The sequence below is a fragment of the Nelumbo lutea genome, chromosome 2 (assembly GCF_056320005.1).
Source record: "Nelumbo lutea isolate HS-2025 chromosome 2, American lotus-T2T, whole genome shotgun sequence".
Lineage (NCBI taxonomy): Eukaryota > Viridiplantae > Streptophyta > Magnoliopsida > Proteales > Nelumbonaceae > Nelumbo > Nelumbo lutea.
In genome coordinates, this window is record NC_142685.1 from 23,437,987 (window position 1) to 23,463,489 (window position 25,503).

The 25,503-nt window shown below is 35.3% G+C and overlaps 2 protein-coding genes across 4 annotated transcripts; one reads left to right on the forward strand and one right to left on the reverse strand.

The window, feature by feature from the left end:
• The first annotated feature begins 1,653 nt into the window (after nucleotides 1-1,653).
• Nucleotides 1,654-10,917, forward strand: LOC148869205 (polyamine-modulated factor 1-binding protein). Its single transcript, XM_088972993.1, has 4 exons — nucleotides 1,654-1,987; nucleotides 2,953-3,004; nucleotides 3,447-3,608; nucleotides 10,660-10,917. Exons 1-3 carry the CDS (start codon nucleotides 1,885-1,887, stop codon nucleotides 3,601-3,603), a joined length of 312 nt encoding a protein of 103 aa, XP_088829119.1. The 5' UTR covers nucleotides 1,654-1,884; the 3' UTR covers nucleotides 3,604-3,608; nucleotides 10,660-10,917.
• On the reverse strand, nucleotides 3,659-23,733 carry LOC148869206 (potassium channel KAT3-like). Of its 3 annotated transcripts, none has more exons than XM_088972990.1 (13): nucleotides 23,397-23,733; nucleotides 17,302-17,517; nucleotides 16,069-16,230; nucleotides 15,893-15,950; nucleotides 15,485-15,802; nucleotides 11,568-11,807; nucleotides 10,748-10,846; nucleotides 10,638-10,670; nucleotides 8,797-8,982; nucleotides 8,267-8,335; nucleotides 7,445-7,520; nucleotides 6,163-6,318; nucleotides 3,659-4,076 (listed from the first exon to the last, which is right to left on the reverse strand). In XM_088972990.1, exons 1-13 carry the CDS (start codon nucleotides 23,585-23,587, stop codon nucleotides 3,973-3,975), a joined length of 1,908 nt encoding a protein of 635 aa, XP_088829116.1. In that variant the 5' UTR covers nucleotides 23,588-23,733; the 3' UTR covers nucleotides 3,659-3,972. The 3 variants fall into 3 exon arrangements, with proteins under 3 accessions (XP_088829116.1, XP_088829115.1, XP_088829118.1); XM_088972989.1 differs by having other exon boundaries at nucleotides 8,267-8,344; XM_088972992.1 differs by lacking the exon at nucleotides 8,267-8,335.
• Nucleotides 23,734-25,503: the final 1,770 nt, after the last annotated feature.

Sequence of the window (25,503 nt, forward strand, 5' to 3'; positions counted from 1 at the left end):
AAACCTTGTGTAGGTCAAATATGCACATAAATACCATTATACCAATCATGGTTTTTAAAAACAGCTCGGTGACCAAACCGGTCAGGGGTCCGGTTACCGGGTTGAACGGTTCAACCATTCAAACTGAATGCTCGGCCCATTCTGACAAGAAAATAAAAAAAAAATAAAAAAAAGGTCAAAACCGTTTGAATGGTTAACTGCCCGATTCAGCGGTTCGCTAACCAAAATCAATGGTTTTGAGGAAAAACGGAATCGATTGACCGGTTCCTGGTTTTTCCGCTCTGATTTTGAAAACCATGATACCAATTGCTTTCATTTTGCTTCAAATGGACATACATTGCATGAGTTTGGCTTTGTCCAAAATCCAAATAAGTAACTTGCCACAGTAGTACTTATGTAATGTGACTTGTGGGTCAAATTACTTTGCCACGTGGATATCATTTATTATATATTGTTAGAGTTCAAATCAACCCCCACAAGATTGCCCCTCACAACATCCCACAACACATTCCTGCTGTGTATTAAAAACATCTCCATAATGATATCATTATTTCTGAGATTATCATTGGGAGATGCTCTCAATACAGGGCGGGGATGTGCTGTCGGGCGTTGTAGGGGCAATCTTGTGAGTGGCTGATTTAGTCTCGAATGACATGTGCATTTGCAGGTGCAGAGAGAGATGAAACCAAAGGCAAGCATACGGCATTATGTGATAAAAGAACAAAAACGTAATAAAACACTTATTATTGTTGGGCAGACATTGAAAAAGCATATCCAATTGCACCACATCCCCAATTGCCACTTCCTTCGAGTCCTAGGTCAAGCCCGACCTTCTCAATCCGAGTTCAGCTCGAATTGTAATTTGATGTAATTGGTTTAATCAATGAATCCACCATGAATATGTTGGAGTGGATTTGGATTACCTAAGGACTAAGCCTAGGTCCAGTTCAAAAAATAAAAATGTTCGAAGTCTTAAACCTGAACCCAATTTAAGGATCGAAAATCCAAACCCATACCTGTATAAAATTTTAGGCTGAATTTGGCATTCTTTATTTGAAGGATTTATCCCTTAATAAAAATTGAGTTTTTAACCCTTTACAAAAAAAAGAACACCAAATGCAGCCTTAGATTGGGTATATGTTTGGCACTGATTCCAATCCACACATCAGCAGTACAGCGTCTTTTTTTTGTTTGGGTTGGAAGCACTGTTTTCTTAGAAAATGGTGTATTTTCTTTGTTTGGAAATGTTGTTGTTAGGTAGGATATTTCTTGGAGCAACAACAATACCTTCTATTTGGTATTAGTGTTTCATATATGTTTTCAATATTGTTACTCATTATAGGAAGTCCACGTCACTACCACATCATATCCTTATTGGCAGCAACAAACTCCAATCTGAGAAAATGGCGAATTTGACATTATTCCAAATCACGCCTTTTTAATTTTCAAGGCATGACTTAGAGCACCGTTTTTTATAGAAAAATGATTCTAAACATATTAACATTTCTTAAAACACGGTTTTTTTCAATGTGGTATCACCATTTTCTGGAGCAATGACATCGATACCAAATAGACGCCCAGTTGATCCGGGTTCGGGTTGGCCCATCCAAGTTGCTTGCAACCACAATGAAAATAGGAAAAATAACATGAACCGTTTCCTTATTTTCATGGCTGGCGACTGGCGTGCCCGTGTTTCATTGGGGTCGCAGGGGAGTGATGCAACTACCGTCGTAGCAGATTTTAACTAATGCTCATTATTACCCATGTTAGCGTCGTCTTGTGTAGTGGGAAATCTACTTGGCAAATGCGCGCCTATAAATTTACGAAAGATATACTGCTCTGCACTCGGCTTCACCTGCTCTCAATTTCATTGTCGTTCTCGAAATGGAACCTTCGAAATCTTTAGCGATAACAGTTTCGCCTCCCTCAGAAAGCTTAGCTCTTCCTCCTCCAGAATCTGAATTTCAGCTTTCAAATCTCATTTACGGTACTGGTTCATCTTCCATAAAGTTCGTCGGAAATATGTTTTATCTTCTTAGGTTTTAGTAATTTGGCTTGAAAATTCTAGGAATTTCGATTTGAGTGAATTGCTTGTCTTCCTGTGTAAGATTAGAGTTGGTTCTTCTCACTTGAGATCTGAGAAACTCACGGATTTGCCCAAATGAGTGGAAGATTTACGGAATTATGTCTACAGATAGTATTTCTTATCAGGAAATCGAGCATTTCTCCTGAAAGTTATAACAAGCTTGAAGATTTAGAGATTCTTTCGGAAATTTCGACGTTTGGACTTTGGTGCAGATGTGTAGAAAACTTATTTTTCCCTCCAAAATGTGACATGGAGATTTTTGTCAATCTTATGGTAGCATGTCCAGAAATATCTTCTGTTTGTCTCTATATATGTATCATGTACGTTTTATGCAGAAGTAGTTGTCTTCCTACACCTTAAAGAAGAAAGGCAGAGGTTGTTCTGATCTCATTTTACCTGCTAAAAACTGAAGACAAAGCGAACTTATAACTTTGATTAAATACTCAACATTCAACAAATCATCATTAGAGTTGGTGAAGGATCCAAGATTGCAATGCGTGGTGATAAAATACACACACAAATGAATGTATTACGTGAAGTCTGTGTATGTATTTATGTATGTATACGTGCATGCATGTGTATGTATGCATGTATTTAGTACAGATAAAATATTTTGCTGCTGGAGGTTTGTATAGCTGCTGTTCTTCACTGTCTAATTGCTTTGGGATGGAATTATGTCATTTATTTTTATGGTTCCACTATGATACAGCTGGTGTAGAGTCTGATATCAGCTTCTTGTTGGAAATGTAGATTTACTTATCGCTGTTATAATGCTTACTCTTCCGTTTTGGATTTAAGGGTTTTTTAGCCTCATAAATACAATTATTGCCTTTCCTTTGTAAATAACTTTTTGTTGATAAATGCAGATGTCTCTCAACAGGTGCAAGAAGCAATGAGTAACATGCTTAAGATGATAAAGTAAGTGCATTATCAATATTAACCTCTGAAAATTACTATACACATAAATCGTGTATTGCTTGCTAATAGGGCTTCGGAACTCAGGTGTTTCACAAAAGTGATTGCCCATGGAAAGGGAGATGAACTTTATTTTGACAAGTACACTGAAATCCAATAGATTCACTATAATGAATTAGGATTCCTTTCCTTTTTCTAATTATAGTTTCACAGGTTAAATCCCTTCCATCTACTCTCCACATCCAGGAACGATCTCACTCTTTCTCTCTGTATTTGTGCTTATTCTTGGTATTCTAGATGTTTGTTTTTCAGCAAAGACCCATTTTCCATAGTTGTTTTCTTTTTCATTTTCTTTGTCATAGATTACTATTTTAACTATTTATTGATACTTGACAACAGCTTTCCTCTTTCTAATTATTTAATGTACTCTTGATTTTTTTAACAGTGAAATAGATCAAAACTCTGCTGGGATAGTGGAGGAGATAGAGAAGTGCAAAGAATCTGCCAATGAGAAGAAGAAACTATTAGATGAAGAGAAGGAACGCTTCCAGAGAGCTGCATATACTGTTTTAGATATGCTCAACAACAGGGATGTCAGCTAAAAGCTGTAAGCTTTGCTATTTCTTTAGTGCTAGTTTAAAATGCACTGCTTTTCAAATGTAAAAGATATGCTTTATAGATGATAACTCAAAATTCTGATACTTTTAGTTACTTGGGAGCATGTACAGGTATCATTTTATTCTATTATTACAAAAAGTCTCTCTCTCTCTCTCTCTCTCTCTCGCTCGCGCGTGCGCGCGTGTGTGTGTGCACGCACACACACATTTAACAATAGATATGGCACTGAACAGAGGAGAATGGCAGAATAGGATTCATGTTGCTGACAACATATAGTTGTCAGAAGGCTTTGTTGAGTACACACAGACACATATATATACATGCTGATACTAGTTAAAAAGCATCTTTTCCCTTCAAAAAATGTACAGGTGATCATTATCTCTCAAAGCACGCAAGTCTTCTACTTCTGAGCCATCATCCATGAGAACTTTAGTCCCCCTTTTGCCAAATTTCTTCTCTGCATCCAAAAACATTTGAGACAAATTAAAGCCCTTTTACTTAGCAACCATGTTTTTGTTTCTTTTTCTCCATTTGACCATTTCACTAACTCATTGACCTTATATTATCACGTCTTTAGAATATGAAACTGATGGGAAGTTGGGAACCATGCTATTTAGTGTTTTGTGAAGATTTTTGTTAATGTTTATAACTAAACATAATTCAGATAATCATTCTAATTTCTAATGGTCAGATTCAAATATTTGAATATTATTTTCCTCAGTGTTCTAAAACCTGGACCAGTAGCCAACCCATTGTTTGGATGATGGTTCATTAGTTCGACTGTCTGGTTGCATGGTTCAACCTGTGACATCGTCAGATTTTCAAAACCTTAGGAAGTTCTCTAATACATAAGAGAGCAGTGATAAGAGTGGGGAAGAAGATGAGCAACAGAAGTGCCACAACAGAAGTGCTGACAATGTGGCAGCAGTAGTGCAGCAGCAGTGCAGCAGCAGCATGGTGGTAGCACAGCAGTAGCATAGTAGCAATGGTGACAGTTACATGGGAGAGACCAATGACCACTTGTTTGTTTTTTCTCTTTGTTTCCTGTTTGGAGAGTTGACATCAGTCCTCATCAAATTCTTGAAGTAAATGATGGCAGGACTGTTGGAGATGGTGGCTAAGGCTGTGCATGCAACAGTAGTGCAGCAAGGGTGGTATTTGGTGAACCAACAAGAGTCAGCAACTGTAGCCACAAATTGGGTGATTATTCAGGTTTAATGGTGACTGGGTTGCTAGTATGCACAAATAGGTGAGAGATGGAGTCGGTCTTTAGGTTCAATGGTGACTGGTGAATTAGTCCATCAAAAGTGCAAGTGACAATGGCAAGGTTACAGGTTTGCTAGTCAGACAAATCAGTGAGAGATGTATTTGGTATTTAGGTTAAATCATGTAATCGTGGGAATACATCCATCAATGGTAGAAATGACAATGGAAAATTTGTGATTTATCTTGGAAACCCTTTTCCTTTTTTTTGCCTTACGATATTTATTTTATATTTATTTGAATCAGGATCAGTTTGCACTGAACAAAGTTTGGGAAGGTTACTGGTTTGTCTTGGGAATACATCCATCTAATTCATCAATGGTAGAAATGATCACTTTCTTAAAATGCTTTTTAGGATCAGTTTGGGAAGTACAAATAGAAATATGAAAAGTGCAAATGCAAGGTTTATAAATACCCTATACAAAGTTTTGCACTGAACATATTTGTATTTGCACTCCTCCCAAATTAAGCCTTAATGATTTAAACTCAGTTATCTTGCTACTAAAACCTTCTCAACTAGCTGAGCTGTCATCCATTGAATGGTTTGAATAATTCAGCGGTTCAACTTCTTGGTCCATGGTTCATTGACCAAGCCCTTGTTTTTTTTTTCTTTTTTCTCTTCAATGGGTTGAAGATTAAACCAAACTGTTTTTCCTGATGGGTGATTGATTGAACGGTTTAACCATCTGGGTCAACGACGGTGTTTTTTTTTTTCCCCAGTATTGCATATTACACAATACAGGGGGGTTAAGGGGTGGGGACAGAGTAGGGTGCACACAAAGTTCACTGACCTTATCGTGGAGAGCCTGGGTCAACAATGGTTTGAAAACACAGGTTTTCCTTTGATAATCATAGCAGTGTTTAGCGCTACTAGTCACTTTATATGTCAATCTAAATCTGATCGTCTGTTGTGGAAATTCATATGTCTTTTGGTTATTGTTTTTCCTATGATATGCCTTTCATTTTCCTAAGGACTCATAATTTAACAACAGATTAGACTCTTGATAGAGTGGAATGAGAAAGAAGTATTTAATATTTATGTAGCTAACACCATATACTTAAGATAAGGCTTTGTTGACTTGAAGCTTATTATTTCCTCCTATAAGCACATTGGTGACTAGTGCTATTAGTCACCACACTAGATAAGCTGATCTCATTCTTGATTTTTCTTTCTGTATTACTAATATTGTGTTTAAATCCTAATTTTCTGCTGAGGAAATTTTTATGTTAAAATTTGGAGTTATTTGATAAACTTAGGGGAGGTACCAAGCTTGTAATACCTGCCAAGCTCAGCAGCTCTTCCATTGAGTCAGGCATATGAATGAGTTTTCCCATCTTACTAGTTCCTTCCTTATTAGCTTCATCTGGATGAAAACCATATATTATCAACCTCATTGGCAAGCTACTTGAACATGGGGGAGAAAGTGTTGCTGTCCCTGCAAAAGAGTAGCTGGAATTTGTAAATAATCTTTAGCTTTTATTTGCAGATGAAAAGTTTACTCAAGAAAAATGAGAACCACTATTATATAGTCAATGGCATTTATGTCATTGTCAAATATGGGTACACATTGTTCCAAAAAATAAAGGCTTAAGCAAACTTAGCAAGACAAACATACATCCATTTAATTGTAAAAAAAAATTGTATGTTACGAGATATACTTCTGAAATAATTTTGTTTCCACCATTATTCAATAGAAAAAAGTAGGAGCCTTAATAAGTTAATATACATACAAGCTGCAAGCAAATCTGTAGAAAATGTAACTGAAAATAATATTTTTGATAAATCAAGATCCGTTCAACTAATCACAATGTCCTGCATAGAAAAATTTTGAAATGGAGTTCCTGTATTCCTTACTCTTCTCTTTTCTGTCGTTTAGGCCAAATTAGTTTAGTATCTTTATTGCACTCTTGGAGAAGTGATTTGTTACAAGTTGAAGAGGCTAGAAGGGCTAGGGGTAAACCAAAAAGGACATGGGTAGGAGTCGTAAGAAATGATTAAACCACTAATAGTTTAACAGTGGATATGGCTTTAAATATAATGGATTAGTGAAACAGGATTCATATAGTCAACCCCATATAGTTGGGACAAGGCATGGATGATGATGATGATGATGATGATGATATTTATTGCATGCTTGAAGCTATTGTAATATGCACCATTGCAGCTATCTGAACTATGTCCTATTTAAAGTTGCCATATTCTGAATCCAATTTGGCTATTGTTTGGAGGCCTAGGATTTTCAAGAAATGGAAAAGTCCCAAGTCCAAGGAGAAGCTTATTGGTGGAGGTTTCAATTGATGAATGTGTGGTATCATGTTCTTTATTTGCATTGGTACTCTTTATTCATCTAGAAAATTACCTCTTATGGTTAATGCTTGTAAATGCATTGTGATGTCAATCAATGGCCATGTGGCCATATCTTGATATATAACATAATGACACATCTACCCGTTTCGATACACATAAGCATGTCCAAAAATACAGAAACATGTACACTGTGTATGTCCAAGTAGATATTCATGGACAAAGTTTAGCAATTAATAAAAGATTAGACATAGAACCTTCTAAGTTGTCATCTCCAACAGAACTTAATACTGATGCTTCATGGTTTCTTATTTCCTGTTCGGATGTTGTGTGCTGCAAAAGAAACACAATTACCATCACTAATCATATCTATAATTCCCATATTCAGAAGTTAAAAAATGGTGAAACTGATATTCTTAATCTATGCACCATAAATCTTCACATATATATGTTTTATCTTTATGTTTGCTTTGGAAGATTCTTCCAACCTATCTGGTAAGCACAAATTCCTACAAGTTATGGACCATGGTAACACTTTATGTTATAACTTATATTATAGGAGAACCTTTCACACTGTCCTTGTGAATAAGAGATATATGGCTTTGTAGATTACAATCATGGTGCAACATAATTGATCAAGGCATATTCCCATGGCTTTGTCTATGTTTTATGTGCATGCTTTTATCACTGTCATTTCCTACTTGCTAGGTGGTAGGTACAAGTTTTACAATTTATATGTGTCCAATTCTATATTAAATGTCAATTTAGTACTTGATATACATGCATGTGCATGTTAAAATTCTTGCTGCACTCAGCAGGCAAAATGTACAAATATTGGGTCTTAGGACAAATGAATGTCATGACAAATTTGTGAATGTTATGGTCAGTTAGTTCTGTGTTCAACAGCCAAGAACCAAATGCCACCCTTTTTCCCTTTCAGTAAAAGAATCATCTATAGCCCCTTTTATGATTTGGTCCTCCTTGGTTTCTTTTGAGAGGACTGATATATTAAATTTAAACTTGTACGTTTACCATTCATCACTGCTTCCTTCCTAGTTCAGTCCAGGGTGAAGACTAACCTCGTTATTTAAGTCTCCCAGCTGCTCTGTTATAAATGGTATTTCATTAAGTATTTCTCCTTCTAGTCCCTTCAAGTACTGAAGAAAGATTAGTTAGTATTATAAATTGAATGCAGATATGAGGTTATGTGATCTGAAAATCAAAAGCACATTTTTTTTTCCTGAAGAAATGACCATTGGATTTGATATCACTGAAAATGGACCTTTTCCTCATATTGGTTTACTTTGATGGTAGGAAAAAACCATGTTTGTTTATAAGTTCATTGTTTGAATTCTTTTGTTTTTGTTATGGAAGAAGATCATTCCAAGCAGAGCTAGGAGATTGCTGTGAAAACAGCCTGTGGTTCTAGTGTCTTTTCTAAATGGAATAATTTGCAAAACTTATTTTTTCTATCGTTTTTGAAAATGCAAAAGATGGAACCTTGGTTTTGGTAAAATTATGGCTGAAAAAGTAATGAAACTGATATTCTCCACTTTCAATTGAGTCTCTCCATCTCTGTCACATGCACAGACACACACACAGTCCAAACCTGAATGAAGTTGGATATAATTATTTTTCCATCTTCAATGTGTGGCTGCACAATTTGCTTGAAGGTCTGATGACTTATTCTGATGACCTGAGAAAGTCTCTTGCTTCTCACTGTAAAAGGCTGTGGTATATTGAAAATGACACCAATTTCTCCTACCATGCTTGCAGGTCCCAAATGTGACAGACACTGAAAAGTTCACAAGAGCTTAGTAAACAATATGTAAACAAAAAAAAAAAAAAAGAATCTATTCCTAGTTATTAATTAGCTCATCGTATCTTAAAATTCAAAATGACTTAAAAAACTTGTGAACAGCCTGTGGGGTCTAGTGTCTTGTACAAACTACAAACATTAAGAATGCATAAATAGAACTCAGACTGATTCAGATTTATCAGTGTTTTCTCTGATAACTCTCCTGCTGAGTTCTCTATTTGTTATAAAGGTTAGGTTCTAGCTTGAGGAGCAAGAACATTGATAATGTGCTGCTGCTAAATAGATACAATATTAAATCCTCTTATGTTTTACTTTCTTTTTCATTGTTTCATGAAGTTATGTGCTTGTACACTTTATTGATCATTTAAGTTGAAGCTCGTGATGGATTTATTTGAGTAGAATCTTTAGTGCATATTTACAGCATTCTATTACACGTATTTGTTTACTTGCCATCACACATTTGAGTAGTATCTTTTACTCATAGGATTTAGATCATTAGACTGTTACTCTCTTCTTTCCATTAGAGACTTGTATAACACCGAACTTTGTTTTTCTGTTTGTTGATTCTTTCACACCCTGTATATGCCCTTTGATGATTTTATTATAAATGGATTCTATTTCCTTATTTACTTGGTTAAATATATCCTTGCCCCTATTTGATAGGTATCAAGAACACAACAACATATAATTCTGAAATACTTTTACTTTTTGCAAATTGGAAACATGCCATATGCCTGATAGTGCAATCACATCGCATATTTAGATCATCATTTTTTTTGCTTCCTTAATTGATAGAAATTCATGAAGCAATGATGTGGTAAAATTCTAGAATCTCCTACAAGAAAATTCTACTTAATGATTGAATATATACAGTGAGAAATATATATTGCATATTTGCAAACCTTTTCCGTTAACAAATACAGTATTCATTCAGTGTTTTGTGCATGTAATCTGATGCCAATTGAAAACCCCGTATCTTAAAAATTTGTGTCAGGCTAGATTGCCATGCACATTTTCATTGCAGGAGAATAAATTTGAACCTGGTCTGTTGATTCCAAGTTCAAATGCCTAATTTATAGAGATGGCTGGTCAGTCTTCAAATTGGGCAACTGTTAAAACAGTTTTTTGTAAATACAAATTTCAAACTTGTGTCAAGACATTTTCATTCATTGGCTTTTATGCACAACATTCTTTTATAAAGTTTTCCCAAGGACCTGTAGTGGTCAAATTTGACTTTCCCATTAAATGCACATATATAAGAATAAAAGGTTTGTTTACATATAATATTTCTTGTACCTATTTATGATGTCAGAGGTTTACTGTTGGAGGACATTTGGCATCTAACTTGGGCTATATTAGGAAGTATTGATTTAATTAGCAATTTTTGTCGGCAACAATATTCCACTCTTTTCTGTTAAATTTTCTTATGCTTGAAGTTGACAAGTTTTAATATAATAATGTAAAACATTTAACTCTTCTAAACCATTTAAAGTTTATCTATTGCTTTCTCTTTGTTAGAAAGGACTTTTTTCCTACCATTTCATTGTGTTCTTTTTATACTTCATGCATCCAGGTAATATAATCTAGTCATAAAGAAGGTACTTGCTATCATTCAAAATGGCTTAAAATACCTGTTCTGTTCCGTTCTTGTAGGTCAGCAGATCCTGCAAATTTGGGCACAGTTAGAGTTGATATCTCAGAAAGGAATTGGAATGAACTTGTGAGAAAGGAGCTATCATACCACTGCTCCAGAGACTATGATGTAGAAATCCGTGGGAATTTCATTTTGTAAAACAATATCAACTTTAGGTGGAAAATATTCTGCTTTCATCTCAGTAACCTGTAAAAAGAGCTTCAGTGAACTGCTAAAAGGAAAATTAGAGGTAAAGGTGTTCAAATTAGCAATCTAAATCATTGTTTTTTATATTAATGCTTCAACTTCTACGATATTATTATTATAGAATACTAGGAAATTGCTGATATGAGATGGTATGAATGCTGTGATCGGGACAGAATGAATAAACAAGTTATAAAATAGATTCAGGCCACTGGAAAGGTTTTGTGATTACTCAAGGAAGATGAAAATAAAAACAGTTGGATTAACCTTCTAGACATGGAAGAAAGAAATATAAGAAATTTTATGGTGTTGTTCGTTGCCTTGGTTCTTTATGATGCAGAAGGCCAGAAGAAAACTTGGGAGATTAACAAGGAACTTCATTGAGCTAGGTAAAGCTAGAAGAGAATTGCCTGCAGATTACATAAAACTATGATCCGGTTAAGGCAAATGATGGTAGTAGAGTTGATAAAATCTTCTGATTTAAGGCCATTGACGTTTTCCCCTAAAAGAAAATTCCAAGTGGCCTAATGGTGAAATGCAGGTAGGCAAATGCTAGTTTGTAGGTTTAAAGAGGATAGAGGCACTGATATTGGTTTTCTCTGTGGTTGATTTTTCAGCTTTGAAATTCTTGGTGAGGTTAATCATACTTAATAACTGCACAGAGAGGAGAGAGAGAGAGAGAGAGAGAGAGAGAGAGAGAGAGAGAGAGAGAGAGAGATTTTACCAACTGAATTATAAAATCTTGAGAGGCTCCTTTGAAAAGGTAGGAATTTTCAACAACTGTCTGGAAGAGATGTTGGACGATGCTAGATCGTATTGCCTTTGGAAGGTCTTCAAGCACTTCTTCTTGCTGTAGCTCTGCTGTTTTGAACCTAAGTTTCACATGTGCCATTATCTGATCTTTCAAGATTTCTGGAAGTCGATTCTTGCTTGCATATCTCAAAATTTCATTGACGGCATCTCTCTGTATAACAGCGAAAATTAGTCTAATTTTTAAATTCAAGAGTATCCTGTTTACTTTGACAAGCGACTGAGATTGTGATGTATCTAAAATTGAGGGAACTAGATGGTTAATAATTCCATTCTTTGTCCTGGGGAAGTAATATGGTTATGCATATGGTCAACGGAACGGAGGTGTTAAGATATCAGTCTGGCACTCTGTTGTAAGGCTAATGTCTCAATGGATATGGTCATTTGCGAAATGGAACTTACTGAATTCTAACAGTAAAGAAGAAACTAGAAAGCAGTTGATGGTGTTTCTAGATAAAGCTTTTTGTTTTTTTGTTTTCCTTGATTGATGGTGTATATAGAATTTGGGTGTTGCATGTAGTCAAGTTTCAAAAGTATCAGGCTATTGCATCTTTGGGGTACCAGTATGCTAAATAAAAGGGATCTTGGAGTTAGACCACTTTCATGGGGTAGCCAGGCCTAAGGCCGACCCCCTGTAAATTTGGAAAGAAGAAACTAAAAGAAAAAAAAAAAAAAAGAGTGCCTTTTGAAACACCTGATTCACAAGTTGTGCATATTGGCTGTATGAGTTGTATGGATATTTTGAATATTGGATAAATTACAGATTGGTACCATGAACTTTGACGGTAGTGACAGATGGGTACCTTGAACTTCAATTGCAATATTCGAGTATCCTGAGCTTTCAAAAATAAACACTTGGGTCCATCCATTAGTATTCCGTCAATTAAACATTCTATAATGCCAAAACTACCATTCTCTTGTATTTTCAGATCATTTTCCCTTTCCTTCAGTTGAAAGTACACTGGGTGTTGCCAAAGTAGATTTTGGTAAAATTGCATTGACTGGCAGGTGGGGATTCTATTCAGCCCTTCTTGATGGATTCCAGTATACTCGAGGAAAATTTTAGCTCCACGGCACTAACCGGTCCCATCATTCTTGAGATACAAATACCTCTTCTCTACAACCAACATGGACCCACTCAATTTATTCTTGTTGAGATCCAGCCATAACAAGCTCTTGCAGTCCAGCTCTGGTGGAATGGCACCAGAGAACGACTTGCTTCCAAATTTGATTGCTAGATTGCTCAACTGACCAATCCGCTATGGGATCTCACCATTCAGTTGATTGCTCGACAAGGAGACCCAATCCAGAGAAGTACAATTGCTTAAACCAAAAAGGAATAGTCTAGCTAAATCGTTACTATCCAGGATTAGATTTTCAAGCGTTTTAATGTACATGAGCTCCGGTGGGATCTCACCATGGAGCTGATTCATCCACATAAATAGATCACGGAGCTGAGATAGGGAACCCAAGCATAAAGGGATTGTACGTGTGAGGTAATTGAACCTGAGATCAAGTGAAACCAGCTGAGAACAGTTACTGAGAGCTGCCAGAATAGTACCCGTTAAGAGATTGTTCTGAAGGTACAGCTCCTTTAAGCTCTTATTGGGACCTTCACACAGTCCTAAAGGGATGGGCCCAGAAATATTACTAGAGCTGATATCAAACAATTCCAAATTTGTAAGCAATGGGGAATTCGGCAAACCACCAATAAAATTATCGTAAGACAGAACAAGATTCTTCAAGGTGGTCATTTTATCGGTTGAGAATTCACCAGATAAGTTGTTGCTGACTTGTTGGAGAGATTAATGATTTCTAATGAACAAGAACCGATATTATTAGGAGCCATACCGTACAAGTGGTTGGAGGAAAGATAAAGTTGAATAAGAGTTGAACAAGCATCAGCCAAATGCAAAGGTATCTCTCCTTCAAAATCGTTAATGAAGAGCACAAGATACTGTGAACATCCGTTGGGGAAAGATGGGATTTTCCCCAAGAACTGGTTGTCAGATAGATTTAAGAAGCTCAGCTGTATACAGCTCGATAACCCAACTCCTATGTCGCCAGAAAATTTATCGTCAGAGAGATCCACATGCTGCAGAGCTTCACAAGTGCTTACAAATTTGGGGTTTATACGGTAGGAAGGCAAAATGGTCTGAAAATACACGAGAAGGGTAGTTTTGGTATTATATAATGTTTTAACTTATGGAATACTAACAGAAGGACCTAAGTGTCTACTTTTGAAAATTTAAGATACTCGAATGTTGCAATTGAAAGTTCAGATCTATCACTACCCCAAAGTTCAAAGTATCCATCTATAATTTACCCTTGAAACTACTAATTTACCCTTGAATCTTACGTATAGTTGAGTCTTGAATGACTAGAGCACCAGCTGGTAGATTGGTTTTTTCCCTTGTATCTTTCTTTATGGTATATACATTCAGATACGATAATTGAAATGTGAATGATGATGAATGTATTTAGCTACAATATCATGCTATATATTAAAAGGCTAAGTATTAGGGTCATTATTTGATGTAATGGTAAAATCTTGTATGTCAAACCTGGGAACACAGATTCGAGCTTGAGAATGGCCACTTAAAAAAAATTAGGACCATATCCAGTAGACCCCTCCCAAGACAATGGGTAAAGGGTAATAGCCTTTATCGGAAGGCTAATTATTGGAAATCCAAATTCTCATCAACTGTCTTAGTCAAGAATGAATTGTAATTTCACTGGTATTCACTTGTCAATAAACGTTGATTACAAGGTGTAGAGCTAAAGGTGGTTTGAAATCCTAAAACCACGTGACAGTTGGCAAGCTCAAGCATATATTCTGTTCAAGGTTTAAAATATCGATCGGTAAGATATTGCTAATCTCTCTTAAATTGCACCATTTAGTTCTATCCTATTCTCTAGTATTTAAATTTTACTTCATGCATCATATTTAAATTTTAATTCAAATTAACTCCTTCCCACAATTAAATTCAAATCATTATTAAAAATTATATGCCATTGAATTGTTACTAGAGTCGGTTATGTGAAAGACAATCTCCCATTGCAACTTGATAAAGTAGTGTGCATTTATTGGTCATCTAATTAGATTTCTTTCAAGTACCAAATAACTTTATATTGTTTTATTTATATATGCATATTTTCTGACCTTTGTAAGTTCTTAACTGTATCTCTGTAGTCTGTAGTTCACACTTCACATAAGCCATTCAAATATACCTTTTTATTTTATGTATCTGTAGCTTATTTTTAGTAACTAGATCTTCTCATTCATTGTAATTCACATTTTTTTTAATTTATTTGAGTTTCAGTATCAATGTGTATCTTAATTTTTCTACTGTACCTAAAACATACTTTGATAAATTTCTTAAAATTGCATTCCCAATACTTTTTATGCTTCTGATACCTTGAATTGATATTGTTCACTAAGGCTGCCTTTGGAAATGATGCAAATAAGTGTGAATGCAAATATGTAGAGTGTAAACGGTTCATATAAATTGTAAAGTTAGGTTAGTTTTGCATTGACAAATTTACCTTCTTATCAAACAAATTTTTAGCTGTAATTGATGCAAAAATGAATTTTAATAAAGCATATGCTTTTTTTTTTTTTATCAAAAGCCCAATTGAATGCAAATTTACTTCTTTTCTATTAATGTACTTTTACATCTTATTATCAATGTAAATGTGTATTAGTCTCTCATTTATCAATGCATAAATGTAATATTGCCAAACATAGGCAAAAGTGAACCAGAGTGCAAATTTACCCTGAACCGGGATTTACACTCCGCAGCCTAATGGAAGAAAAGGGAGAGGACTTACCATTGCAAAAGTCCGAATAGCGCCATGGACAATAAGATTGGTCATGTTTCCAATCAAGTATGCAGTGAGCCCTATATTGAAGAGCATGTAGCAGATATTGAACACCTTCTCTCCATTATTTGCTGAGTGAAGATCTCCATAGCCAACAGTTGTGAGGGTGACGATAGACCAATACATGGCGTAGGTATAGCCCAGCCAAATGCTACGTTGCTCAAAATCATTCACTGCACTCCCAATCCAAGTCTTACTTTTTTCTGGGTAATGGATGGCCAGCCAGTAGTAGAAGCAACCGGCTGAATGCACTGTAAATAGTGTCACCTGCAATTGATCGTAAACAATGATTAAGCTCCTCTTCTTTCCTGCAATTGCAATCTATTGTATCGAGAAGTAGAAGCAAGAGAAACTAACAGCAATGAGTTTACAGTATCTTGTCCAGAAGTAGCTGAAACGTGTATCTTTCTCTAGTCTGCAGAAAAACAAGTAAAATGGAAAAAAAAAAAAAAAGAAAGGAATCAAATTCCATTCAAAACTCTGTAGCCAGCATTTGAGTATTCTACCAAACGTTATAAATGGATTATATATACCTTGTGAAAAGTTCGCTAACACGCCTGAGTCGCCACAGCCGGAGCAAGTTGATGAAACCAAAAACATCACCTTGGTGCATTTTTCCAGTGAGAATTCGATATATGACCTGAAATGGTAAGGTCGAAGCCACGTCCATGGGGAACCATAGCTTGGTCACATACCTGAATAAAGAAGAGGTTAAACAGAAAATTAAAGCCAAAGAATGATCGAGGGTGGAGTTCAGCAACTAGCAGTTAATACCAGTACGTAGCAAATCCCGCTGCCACCAGGGGGTGGGGGCGGGGTTAACGGAAAGGGGATGGGTTACCCTCTGTTGTGTAGTCCCATGAAGCGAAAAAAAAAAAACAGTACGTAGCCTATCCATGCAAATGCATTGTTTAGGATATTAGTCTTTTATCCGCATACATCCTTTCTTCCTCAGGAGATTCATGTAGAACCTGTCTGGGGCTCTGAGATACAGCACAGACTGCAAATATCGTGTCGTAGCTTCTCATATGTATTAGTCTGTTGTTATCTCTTTACGCTGTAGAATGAAAGGTTTATTAATTGGTCCTGTAGTTTTGTCATATGACAGTGTAAGGATGCAAGTAGAGTGGGCTGGGCGGTATTTAAGGTCAACCCAGCCCAATCCTAAACATTGGGTCTAAGGCCCGAGCCTGGTTCGGGCCTGAGGTCAAGCTTGATCCTTCCAATGCAATCCCAACCCAAACTAAAATTTGATATACTGATCAGGTTGGTTAATCGGGCTGCTTTTTAGGCCAATGTATCAACAAGTATATGTTTTTATGTATGTAGTTGGGCTGAACTTGGGCTATCTAAGGGCTAGGTCCAGACCCAACCCAGAAAAGGAAAACTTGGGGTTTTGGGCCCATGCTCACCCTGATGACCAAAATTTGAAACCTAATTTATACTATTTATAAAAGAGTGAATGCCCTTTTTTCTAGAAATTTTATTAGATATTTTTTACTCCTTTTGTCTAAGTATATAGTGGGTATAAAGAGGGTATATATATCCTTTACTCTCACTTTAGAAGCTGTTTATAACCATTCAAAAACTACCCACATATAACCCGGTTCAAAAACTGTCACATACAAATGCACATACATATTTAATTATCCATATAAAAATGCCAACTGAGTCAGTTTGGGCAAGAGTTGGACCGCTCTATTAAGACATTCATTACCCATCAGATGTAGGAGGGAATAAGCCACAAAAGAGAGCCGAAAGAGTACCGTAGAGCAATCTTCTTAGGATCGTCAACGAGGAGGTAGGTTGATTTATCCAAGTAGGCCACAAAGAAGGTCAAGACGATGTCAATGGCGAAAAAGGCATCAACCATCAAATCAACAGGCAGCAAAGAACCCGTTGCCACTCTTCTGAAAGCTAGCTCAAAAGGAGATGACCATGCAGAGTAGATGACTAACACCACAAGAAACGTCTGCCACAACCTGCGTGATGTTATACAAGCCTCCAAATAATCAAACTCATATGCATGGCCCAACTACCTCTTCCATTAAAATAAACGCCATTACGACAATAATCAAACTCAATTTAATATTTTTTTTCAAATTAAATTGCAAGTATTCGTTCAGTTCATCATCTGTAAAACTTTCATTCCTGGCTATTAGGACAATAGCTATGTACTGAAAATTAATTATTGTACAATATAAAATTCCAATTTTCTAAGTAGAATTTATAAGGCAACCATCCTAGTTTAAACTTGCATAATCATGACTGACAATGTATTGTTGCACCTCTTACTATGTGTTTACAACGTTTTAAAAAACGATCTAGAACCGAAACCGTTATGACTACCGGTTTCTGGGTCTGATGGTTCAACTATCTAATTTGAATGGATGGCCCATTTTAATAATTTTTTTAAAAAATTAAAAAAATAATAATTAAAATAAAAATGACCAAAAACCATTCAACAGGTCGACGGTTCGACCACTTGGTTCAACGGGTTATTGACTGATTCAACAATTTTTTACTAGAAACTAGGTTTGGGGTAAAACAGAACTGATTACCTGGATGATTTCTCGACCAAACGGTCCGACCATACAGGTCAATGGAGGTTCGAAAATCATGTGTTGTACAAGGATTTCTAAAATACATCTAAAAAATGTTGTTTGTCAAGGAAATGCTCAACCATAAAGGTTAAGCTCTTAGGTGAGTGGTAGGGGTGCAAAATTGGAATTTGATCCTTTTTTTTTTGAATTTGGATATCCTCCTATCAGTTTTTTGGATTTAATTGGGTTGAATAATAGAATTCGACTGAAATCAGATCGAATTGGGATCATCCTTATTCAATCCAAAAGAATCTGATCCTATATGTATTATTTATTTATAAAAATATTTATATTGCATAATTTTTTGTTATCTTTTTTTTTTATATATAAAAAGGCATGTATATATATGATAAAAATAGCTGAAAAATGCTTGTAATTTTTGTTTTTTTATTATGTTTTTTCTTTCTAATAATTTGTTAAATTTTATAGAAATAAAATCGGATTCAATCAGATTCAGATATCTGACATCCTTAATGGATTCAAATTCGAATGGACCTTTATGAGATCCCATTGGATCATCAGATTGGATAGGATATAATATTTATATTATTGGATCGAATTCGGATACACTTTAATTCAAATTCGATCCAATCCTGCATCCTTAAGGTAAAGTCCTTGAATAGGTTTTTTATTTGCCAACATGCCCTTTTATACAAAAGCTTATTAAGTTTGAAGTGTGGACAAGCACATACCTATCCATACCTTATAATTATAATGGGACAGCAACGATTGAACAACAGGCCGATTGGTTAAATAGGTTCTAAAACCACATTAAGGAATTATTCAAGATAAAAGCTTAAACGGTAAGGTGAGGTCTCTGGATACGTTTTTATTCTCTAATATGATGACTTCACTACAAAATTACCGGTTAGAGAAGTTAAATGAATTCCACTTTCACATTTCTACTTCGTTCTTGTTATTCTTTTTGTTCATCGTAGGAGACTGAGAGGGAACTATTTTGATGGAAGGATGGAATCGACTCAACTCACCTAACCAACCCTACATGGTCACTTGACTCACTTCTGTCAACCTACCGTAAGAAAATCTACTCATTATACATATCAAACCAAACAGATCCTTAATGATTAAAAAAGAGTTCAAAGATATTTTTAAGGAGCTTTTCATCAGAGTAATACATATAGACGTTTTGGCCAAGATGACAAAATTAATATCTGGATTCTTATTCTAGACAATATATGCGGTTAAAAATTAAAATTTTGTTTTTTTTTTGTTAGAAATACTCTTCTTAATAATTACTTGTATTTTTGTTTTTCTTTATATAAATTGTTATTTTTTCTTCCTTTTAATACTTTATTAAAATTTTCAGAAAGTAAACTGGATCAGATCAAATTCAAATATCTGACACCCTTAATGGATTTGGATTTAAATCAACGTTTGTAAGATCCAATCAGTTCTTCGGATCAAATTAGATCTTCGATTAGATTGAATTCAGATATAAAACTTGAATCCATGATATAAAATATTTTAGATTAAGAAATATGAGAATTTTCTCACTTTCCTGTAAAAAAATTAAATTTAAAATATAAAATATTAATATATATTTATGGTTGAATTGGTTTACAAATGGCCAAATAGAAACTCACATAACTTGATTGGATTGGAAAATTGCTAAACCAAAGTTGATTAAAAATACTAAAAAACCAGTCAATTCGAATTGAATTCGATCAAATTAATTATTAAAAAATTAAAATATAAGACAATTATATACTCTTATATATTTCTATTATTTAACTTTTAGTTAACAAAATTCATACACCGCGTGATCCTCATTAATATATATATATATATATATATATATACCAATTCAAATCTAATCTTATACGTCTGCGTCCCTAACTTCATTCACGTTCAACACTTGACGAGCCACAAAATTCTAAGGGGTCTAGTGCATGCATGAGTGTAGACAAAACGTGTACGTTGAAGGCACCATGACTTCGACTTTTTCTGACTTAAAAGAGTATCAAAGTTGTTTGGACTATTGTTACGTGCTTACATTTCCTTCTTTGTCGTTCAAAAAATGATTGTAAAAAGACTCCGTTCGAATAAACTTTTCTTTTTGAGTTTTGGGTTGTTGAAAACAAATTTGAACAAAAAAACGTGTTTTTAAGCACTTGATAAGAATTACTTTTAAAAAAGCATTTTTGTCCTAAAGCACAAAATCCTGAATCTCAACCAAAGTTTATGAAGCCTTTGATTTTCTTGGCCATAGAGTCAAGTGGGACTCCTAAAAAATGTTCCCGATTTTGTCTTCTGGTGTTTCTTTAGGGTCCTACCATATTCATGCTAGATCACAAAAGTTTCATAAATTGGTTGTTTATTAGGATTCTCTCAAACACGTCAATGAGTCCAAAAGCTCCATAACTTTTCCAAGTGGGATTCCATTAATTGGATTTGTCCACACTAAAATCCAATTGATTATGTGTTAAATTATAGGGCATATACACCCATTTCAAAGCTTCCCATAAACGTGTAGCAAATTTGGTTAAAGCAAGTCCAACCCTTGTGAAAATGATATATTTCTCAATCTACCATTGGTTGAAATGGTGGTAAAACCATTAATGGTCCCTACCATGCTTTCAAATAGTGGGTTAAAATCAAAGGCTTTGGAGCTCAAATCTCTGCACCCATAAGAAAATTGGATTAGTAGAACGCCTTAACTGTGTAACAAGCTGTACCATGGTTTTTTAAATCGACCCGGTGATAGAACCGGTCAGAGGTCCAGTTATTGGGTTGAACAGTCCAACCGTTCGACTTAAATGGTTAGCCTGTTTTGACAAAAATAAATAAAAAGATTTAAAATTTTAAAAAATTTGAGAAATGGTCAAAACCGTTTGAACGGTTCAAACGGTTAACCAGCTGATTCAACGGTTTGCTGACCAAAATCAACGGTTTTAGAGAAAAAAGTAGTTTTGGGGAAAAACAGAACCAGTCAGGTGACTGGTTCCTGGTTTTCCGGTCCAATCATCCGGTCTGGTCCAATTTTAAAAACCATGATCTGTACCTCACACTAGTGATAAAATACAGGGGTCAATCTGCACTAAGAAATTGAATGGTTGTGGCCTCATGTATTTTATGAAATGGAATTCAATCAGTGCAAAGCCCGTTCAAACAACCACCATTGCCTTGTATTGGGAATATCTCTCCATGAAATAAAGCATAGAAATACGGAAATATTCTGGATGCAAGGCTGTAAAGACTGTTCAAACATATTTGAATGGGTGTTGCAGTGATTGAAACCGATCTCGTATTTTATAACTGGTGTGGAATGTGGAGTATTATTATTGATTCCACAGCCTACCAAACATCTATTGTGTTCAGCTAATACTATCTCACCCACAAGTCACTTAAATTTTTTTTTTTTGATAAGTGGTAAAATGATTGTATTAATTAGTTACTCTTATTTTTTTAATCAGAATAAGTGGATTTATTAGATACTCTTTTTCTAAATAGGGGCTTAGATGTTGTATGCTAGACCTAGTCAGTGGAGATTTAGTAGGTTAGTGTGGGAGAAATATCTACTACACCCGTTGGTGTAGCCTTGGGCTACAACTGTGAATCACGGCCGTTTATGTATTTCTGTGGCCCCACTTTGAAGGCCATGATTTCATAGTTTTTTTTCCTGAATGTTGCTTGAATTTTTTTGGTTTGGTTAATTGAATTTTTTGGTTTTGTTTTTGTGGTTCAATTTTTTGGATTTTTCAGTTTTTTTGAACCACTGTTGACCTAAACAGTCAGACCATTCAGCCCAGGAATTATCCAAGCAACTGGTTCCATTTCACCCTTAACCCATTCTTTGGCCAAAACAGTTGATTTGGTCAACATCGTACTGCCTTAGGCGGTCAAACCGTCAACTCATCCAGCCCAAACAATGGTTTTTGGCTGCTTTTATTTATTTATTTTTTAAATTGGAATATGTCGTTCTTTCAAATTGGATGATCAAACTACTAACTTGAAAACCGGTAGCCAAAGCGGTTCCAATTCTGAGTTGGTTTTTAAAACATTGGTTTTTTCAATTTCTATTGAATACCCCTATTGACAAAGCACAATCTCACCCATACCTAGTACTAAGTTTAATTAATTATAACGGGGTTTAGTGTTAGGTCTTCCAAGCCCCCCCTTTTTTTTTACGCGTAAAGGCAAGTTCATTCATAAATGCTTAGGTTATAAAGTAGAAAAAATTAACATCAATGAAAAATACAACAAAAAAAGCATGTTGTTTAATTCATTCATAAATGTTTAAGCGTGCTAGGACAAAAACGTAAAAAATGTTGGCTAAATTCCTCCAACAGAGATGAAGCCAAAAAGTGTCTCCTTACCAAATGAGTTCGGGCAAAACCCTCAAGGGATACAGAGAAAACAGGTACCATGGCACCCAATCCATGGCAATATTGAAAACATGAAAGAGAGACCCTCACACAAAGAGAAACCTTCTAGCCTGACCCCATTATAATTAATTAAATTTAAGCACCAAGTATGGATGAGCATGTGTTTGTCTATGCTTCAAGCCTGATGGGTTTTCACGTGAAAGGGCATCTTAGAGAATAAAAATCTATTCGGGGACCTCACCTAACAGCTTACCAGACCCTCTTGTCATTAATAATACTGTTCTTAGGGTCCATGTGCGAGAGAATCACCTAAAACTTTGTTTGGTTCATCTATATTGTTTCGTTGAAGATCAAAGGATAAAGTCTTAAAAAAGGCATAAATCCTTGAAACTTAACAGCCTAAGACTACTTGCAATTGGCTCTGGTTCATCCCCTTTCACACCTAGGCAGCAAGTGACACTGACGATGACGGACCACTCTCGCCCGGAAAATCGTTTTCCAGAGAAATAGCAAGATTTCTAGCGGAACTTTGATGTTTCACAGTCTGTTCTTTCTGTCATTTTCGCCTGTTCCTTCGCTGCTTTGTGGATTTCTCACCTTTTTTTTAATCTTTTCCAAGTTTTTTTATCAATTCCTATTTTGATTCATTTTCCGTTAGGATCGGATTCATGGCGTAGTATGTTCACCAAAATCAAATGTTGACAATCGAATCTGTGTTCATCCCTACGTACAAGCGTTTTGCTCAAAGTGTTGACAAATCCATAGATAGGTTTCATTCTCCTTGTTTTGGAGAAACACAGTCTACTGCTAATAGAATTAAAACAGGAATAAACTCAAGAAGATAAACCAAGCTCCAGCACACAGACAACCAAATCCGTAACAATTATTCAACAGAGAGAGAGAGAGACTGACCTATATCTCCGATCGTAAGGGGCTATGATGTGCTTCCTAATCGGCAGAGAGCCTTCACCGACCACAGTTCCGAATGCAGGCAATAGGCTGCTGGAAATTGAAGCTAAGTTCTTGATTTCACCCTTGGCGGAGTATGTTCGAACCAGAAGAGGCGCAGGTGACCTTGTTGCACTCTCCGTCTCCGTCGACATCGTTGTCGGTGGCCGGATTTACAATGCTGGATCAGTTCATCTGAAACACGAGAGAGAATCATATAACTACATCTAGGGAAGGCGGTAGACTTTCGAAAGTCTCCACAATAATTTTATATTCGTTAAAATATTAATGAAAATAACCCATATAAACAATTTTTTTATATTTATTTATATATTATGGAATGATGATTTTGTTTGAATTGGCCATCCATTCATATGAAACTCTCCTTGCAGAAGTGTAAATCGTAATTTGGCCGAATTAATTTACCAGTCATCATGATCAACGGTTGTAAATACCCGGGAGAATGGCGAGGAATTGAGATTGATCGTGTTTCCCGTGAACGAATCGTAGAAACTTGAAAGTTGAAACCATCAAATATCTATATGTACGTAGATGATTTATTTTTTAATTTTGATGCGTCAGGTAGATGCATTATTTACAACCATCAACGGTTGTAAATATCCAATTGTTGATTATTTTAGGCCAAGGTCATACCAATAATCACTTATATCATACATGTGTTTGGAAAATAATTTCGAATAAATGTTTCTTCAGAAAATAAGTCCATTTTGAATAATATTAAAATTTTGGCATTTTTAACGTTTCTTTTGTAATTTTCGAAATACCTAATTACCTATTTGAAAGAATCACTTTTACACCAAACATTAATAAATGTATTTATTAAACATTTATTTATTTAATAAGCACTTTCAAACAGGGACTTCTTCCATAGGACATGGGTTTTCATGCCTTTTTTTTTTTTTTTTTTGTACTCGGTGCTATGCACCATGACCACTTTTTTTTCCCAAATTACTGGTTGTGGGATTTGATTTCACGTCAACGTTAGAACAAACCAGCTAACACATCAACAATTGGTGGGTTTTCATGCCTGGTATGTACCAGTGTTTTCAACCGGGTGAACCATCCTAGGTTTTTAGCTCTTTTCGACGTTTTTATCAGGCTAACCACTGGGTGAACCTACAACCCACCACCGGTCCAGATATCCCATAGTCTATTTTGTTCATAGGGGTTTGGAATTGGAATCAAAATGAGGAATTTTGATTCCAATTGTTTGGTTAGGCAGAACTGAAATCTCATTCCCATAAATGCTGGAATGGCATTCCCCCATTTGAGTGAGTGGCACTACAAAAAAAGTGATTTTTAGTGGCATTTTCAAATGTCGCTAAAGATAGGTAAAAATGCCACTAAAGGCTATTATGACGTTTTCAAATTACGCCATCGATATTTGAGTTGGTGAAAGTTTTAGTGGCGTTTATCCAATTTTTATTGGCACTGAAATAAATGCCAATAAAACCTACTTCCAATGGCGTTTATCCAAATTTTAGTGGCACTTATATAAATGCCTATAAAAACTATTTTTAATGGCATTTTATTCATCCTTTAGTGATAGTTTCAAATGCCATTTTTAAATTTAATGATAGCATTTATTGGCACATTTAGTGGCAATTCTTAGTGCCACTAAATAGCAACCGCTATAGTGGCAATTATAAATGCCACTAGAAGGTTACCATAAAAGCTAGCAATAACAATATAATAGCATTTATTTTTTTATATAGAGGCATTTTTTAATGTCATAAAATATTTATCTGTATAGTGGCATTTATAATTGCCACTAAAAAGTCTTAATCAATCTATTTATTTAGGATTTAGTGGCATTTACAAGCGCCATTAAATGTCTAAATATATTTATACATGCATGCTAAAAAATAATAAAATTAAGCAATAAAAAATATGTTGCTTATTATATAATGGTAAATGGACCTGCATCAATAAATATTAATTTCATCATGCCCTTTAACTCAAATGTGATGTAGCACAATCGGGTCACTCCTATCTGGCGCTCGTGTGGCTCCTGAGATGTACCTGAAACGAGAGGGAGGAAGAACTCCCG

Excerpts from the sequence above, each read along its gene's own strand:
- LOC148869205 (XM_088972993.1), top strand. The coding sequence starts at position 1,885 with ATGGAACCTTCGAAATCTTTAGCGATAACAGTTTCGCCTCCCTCAGAA. Across the intron at positions 1,988-2,952 it reads GCTTTCAAATCTCATTTACG|ATGTCTCTCAACAGGTGCAA; the intron begins GTACTGGTTCAT and ends TGATAAATGCAG. Across the intron at positions 3,005-3,446 it reads AACATGCTTAAGATGATAAA|TGAAATAGATCAAAACTCTG; the intron begins GTAAGTGCATTA and ends TTTTTTTAACAG.
- LOC148869206 (XM_088972989.1), bottom strand. The coding sequence starts at position 23,587 with ATGTCGACGGAGACGGAGAGTGCAACAAGGTCACCTGCGCCTCTTCTG. Across the intron at positions 11,808-15,484 it reads CTATTCGGACTTTTGCAATG|AGAGATGCCGTCAATGAAAT; the intron begins GTAAGTCCTCTC and ends GCTGTTATACAG. Across the intron at positions 7,521-8,266 it reads TGGGAGACTTAAATAACGAG|CACACAACATCCGAACAGGA; the intron begins GTTAGTCTTCAC and ends TTTCTTTTGCAG.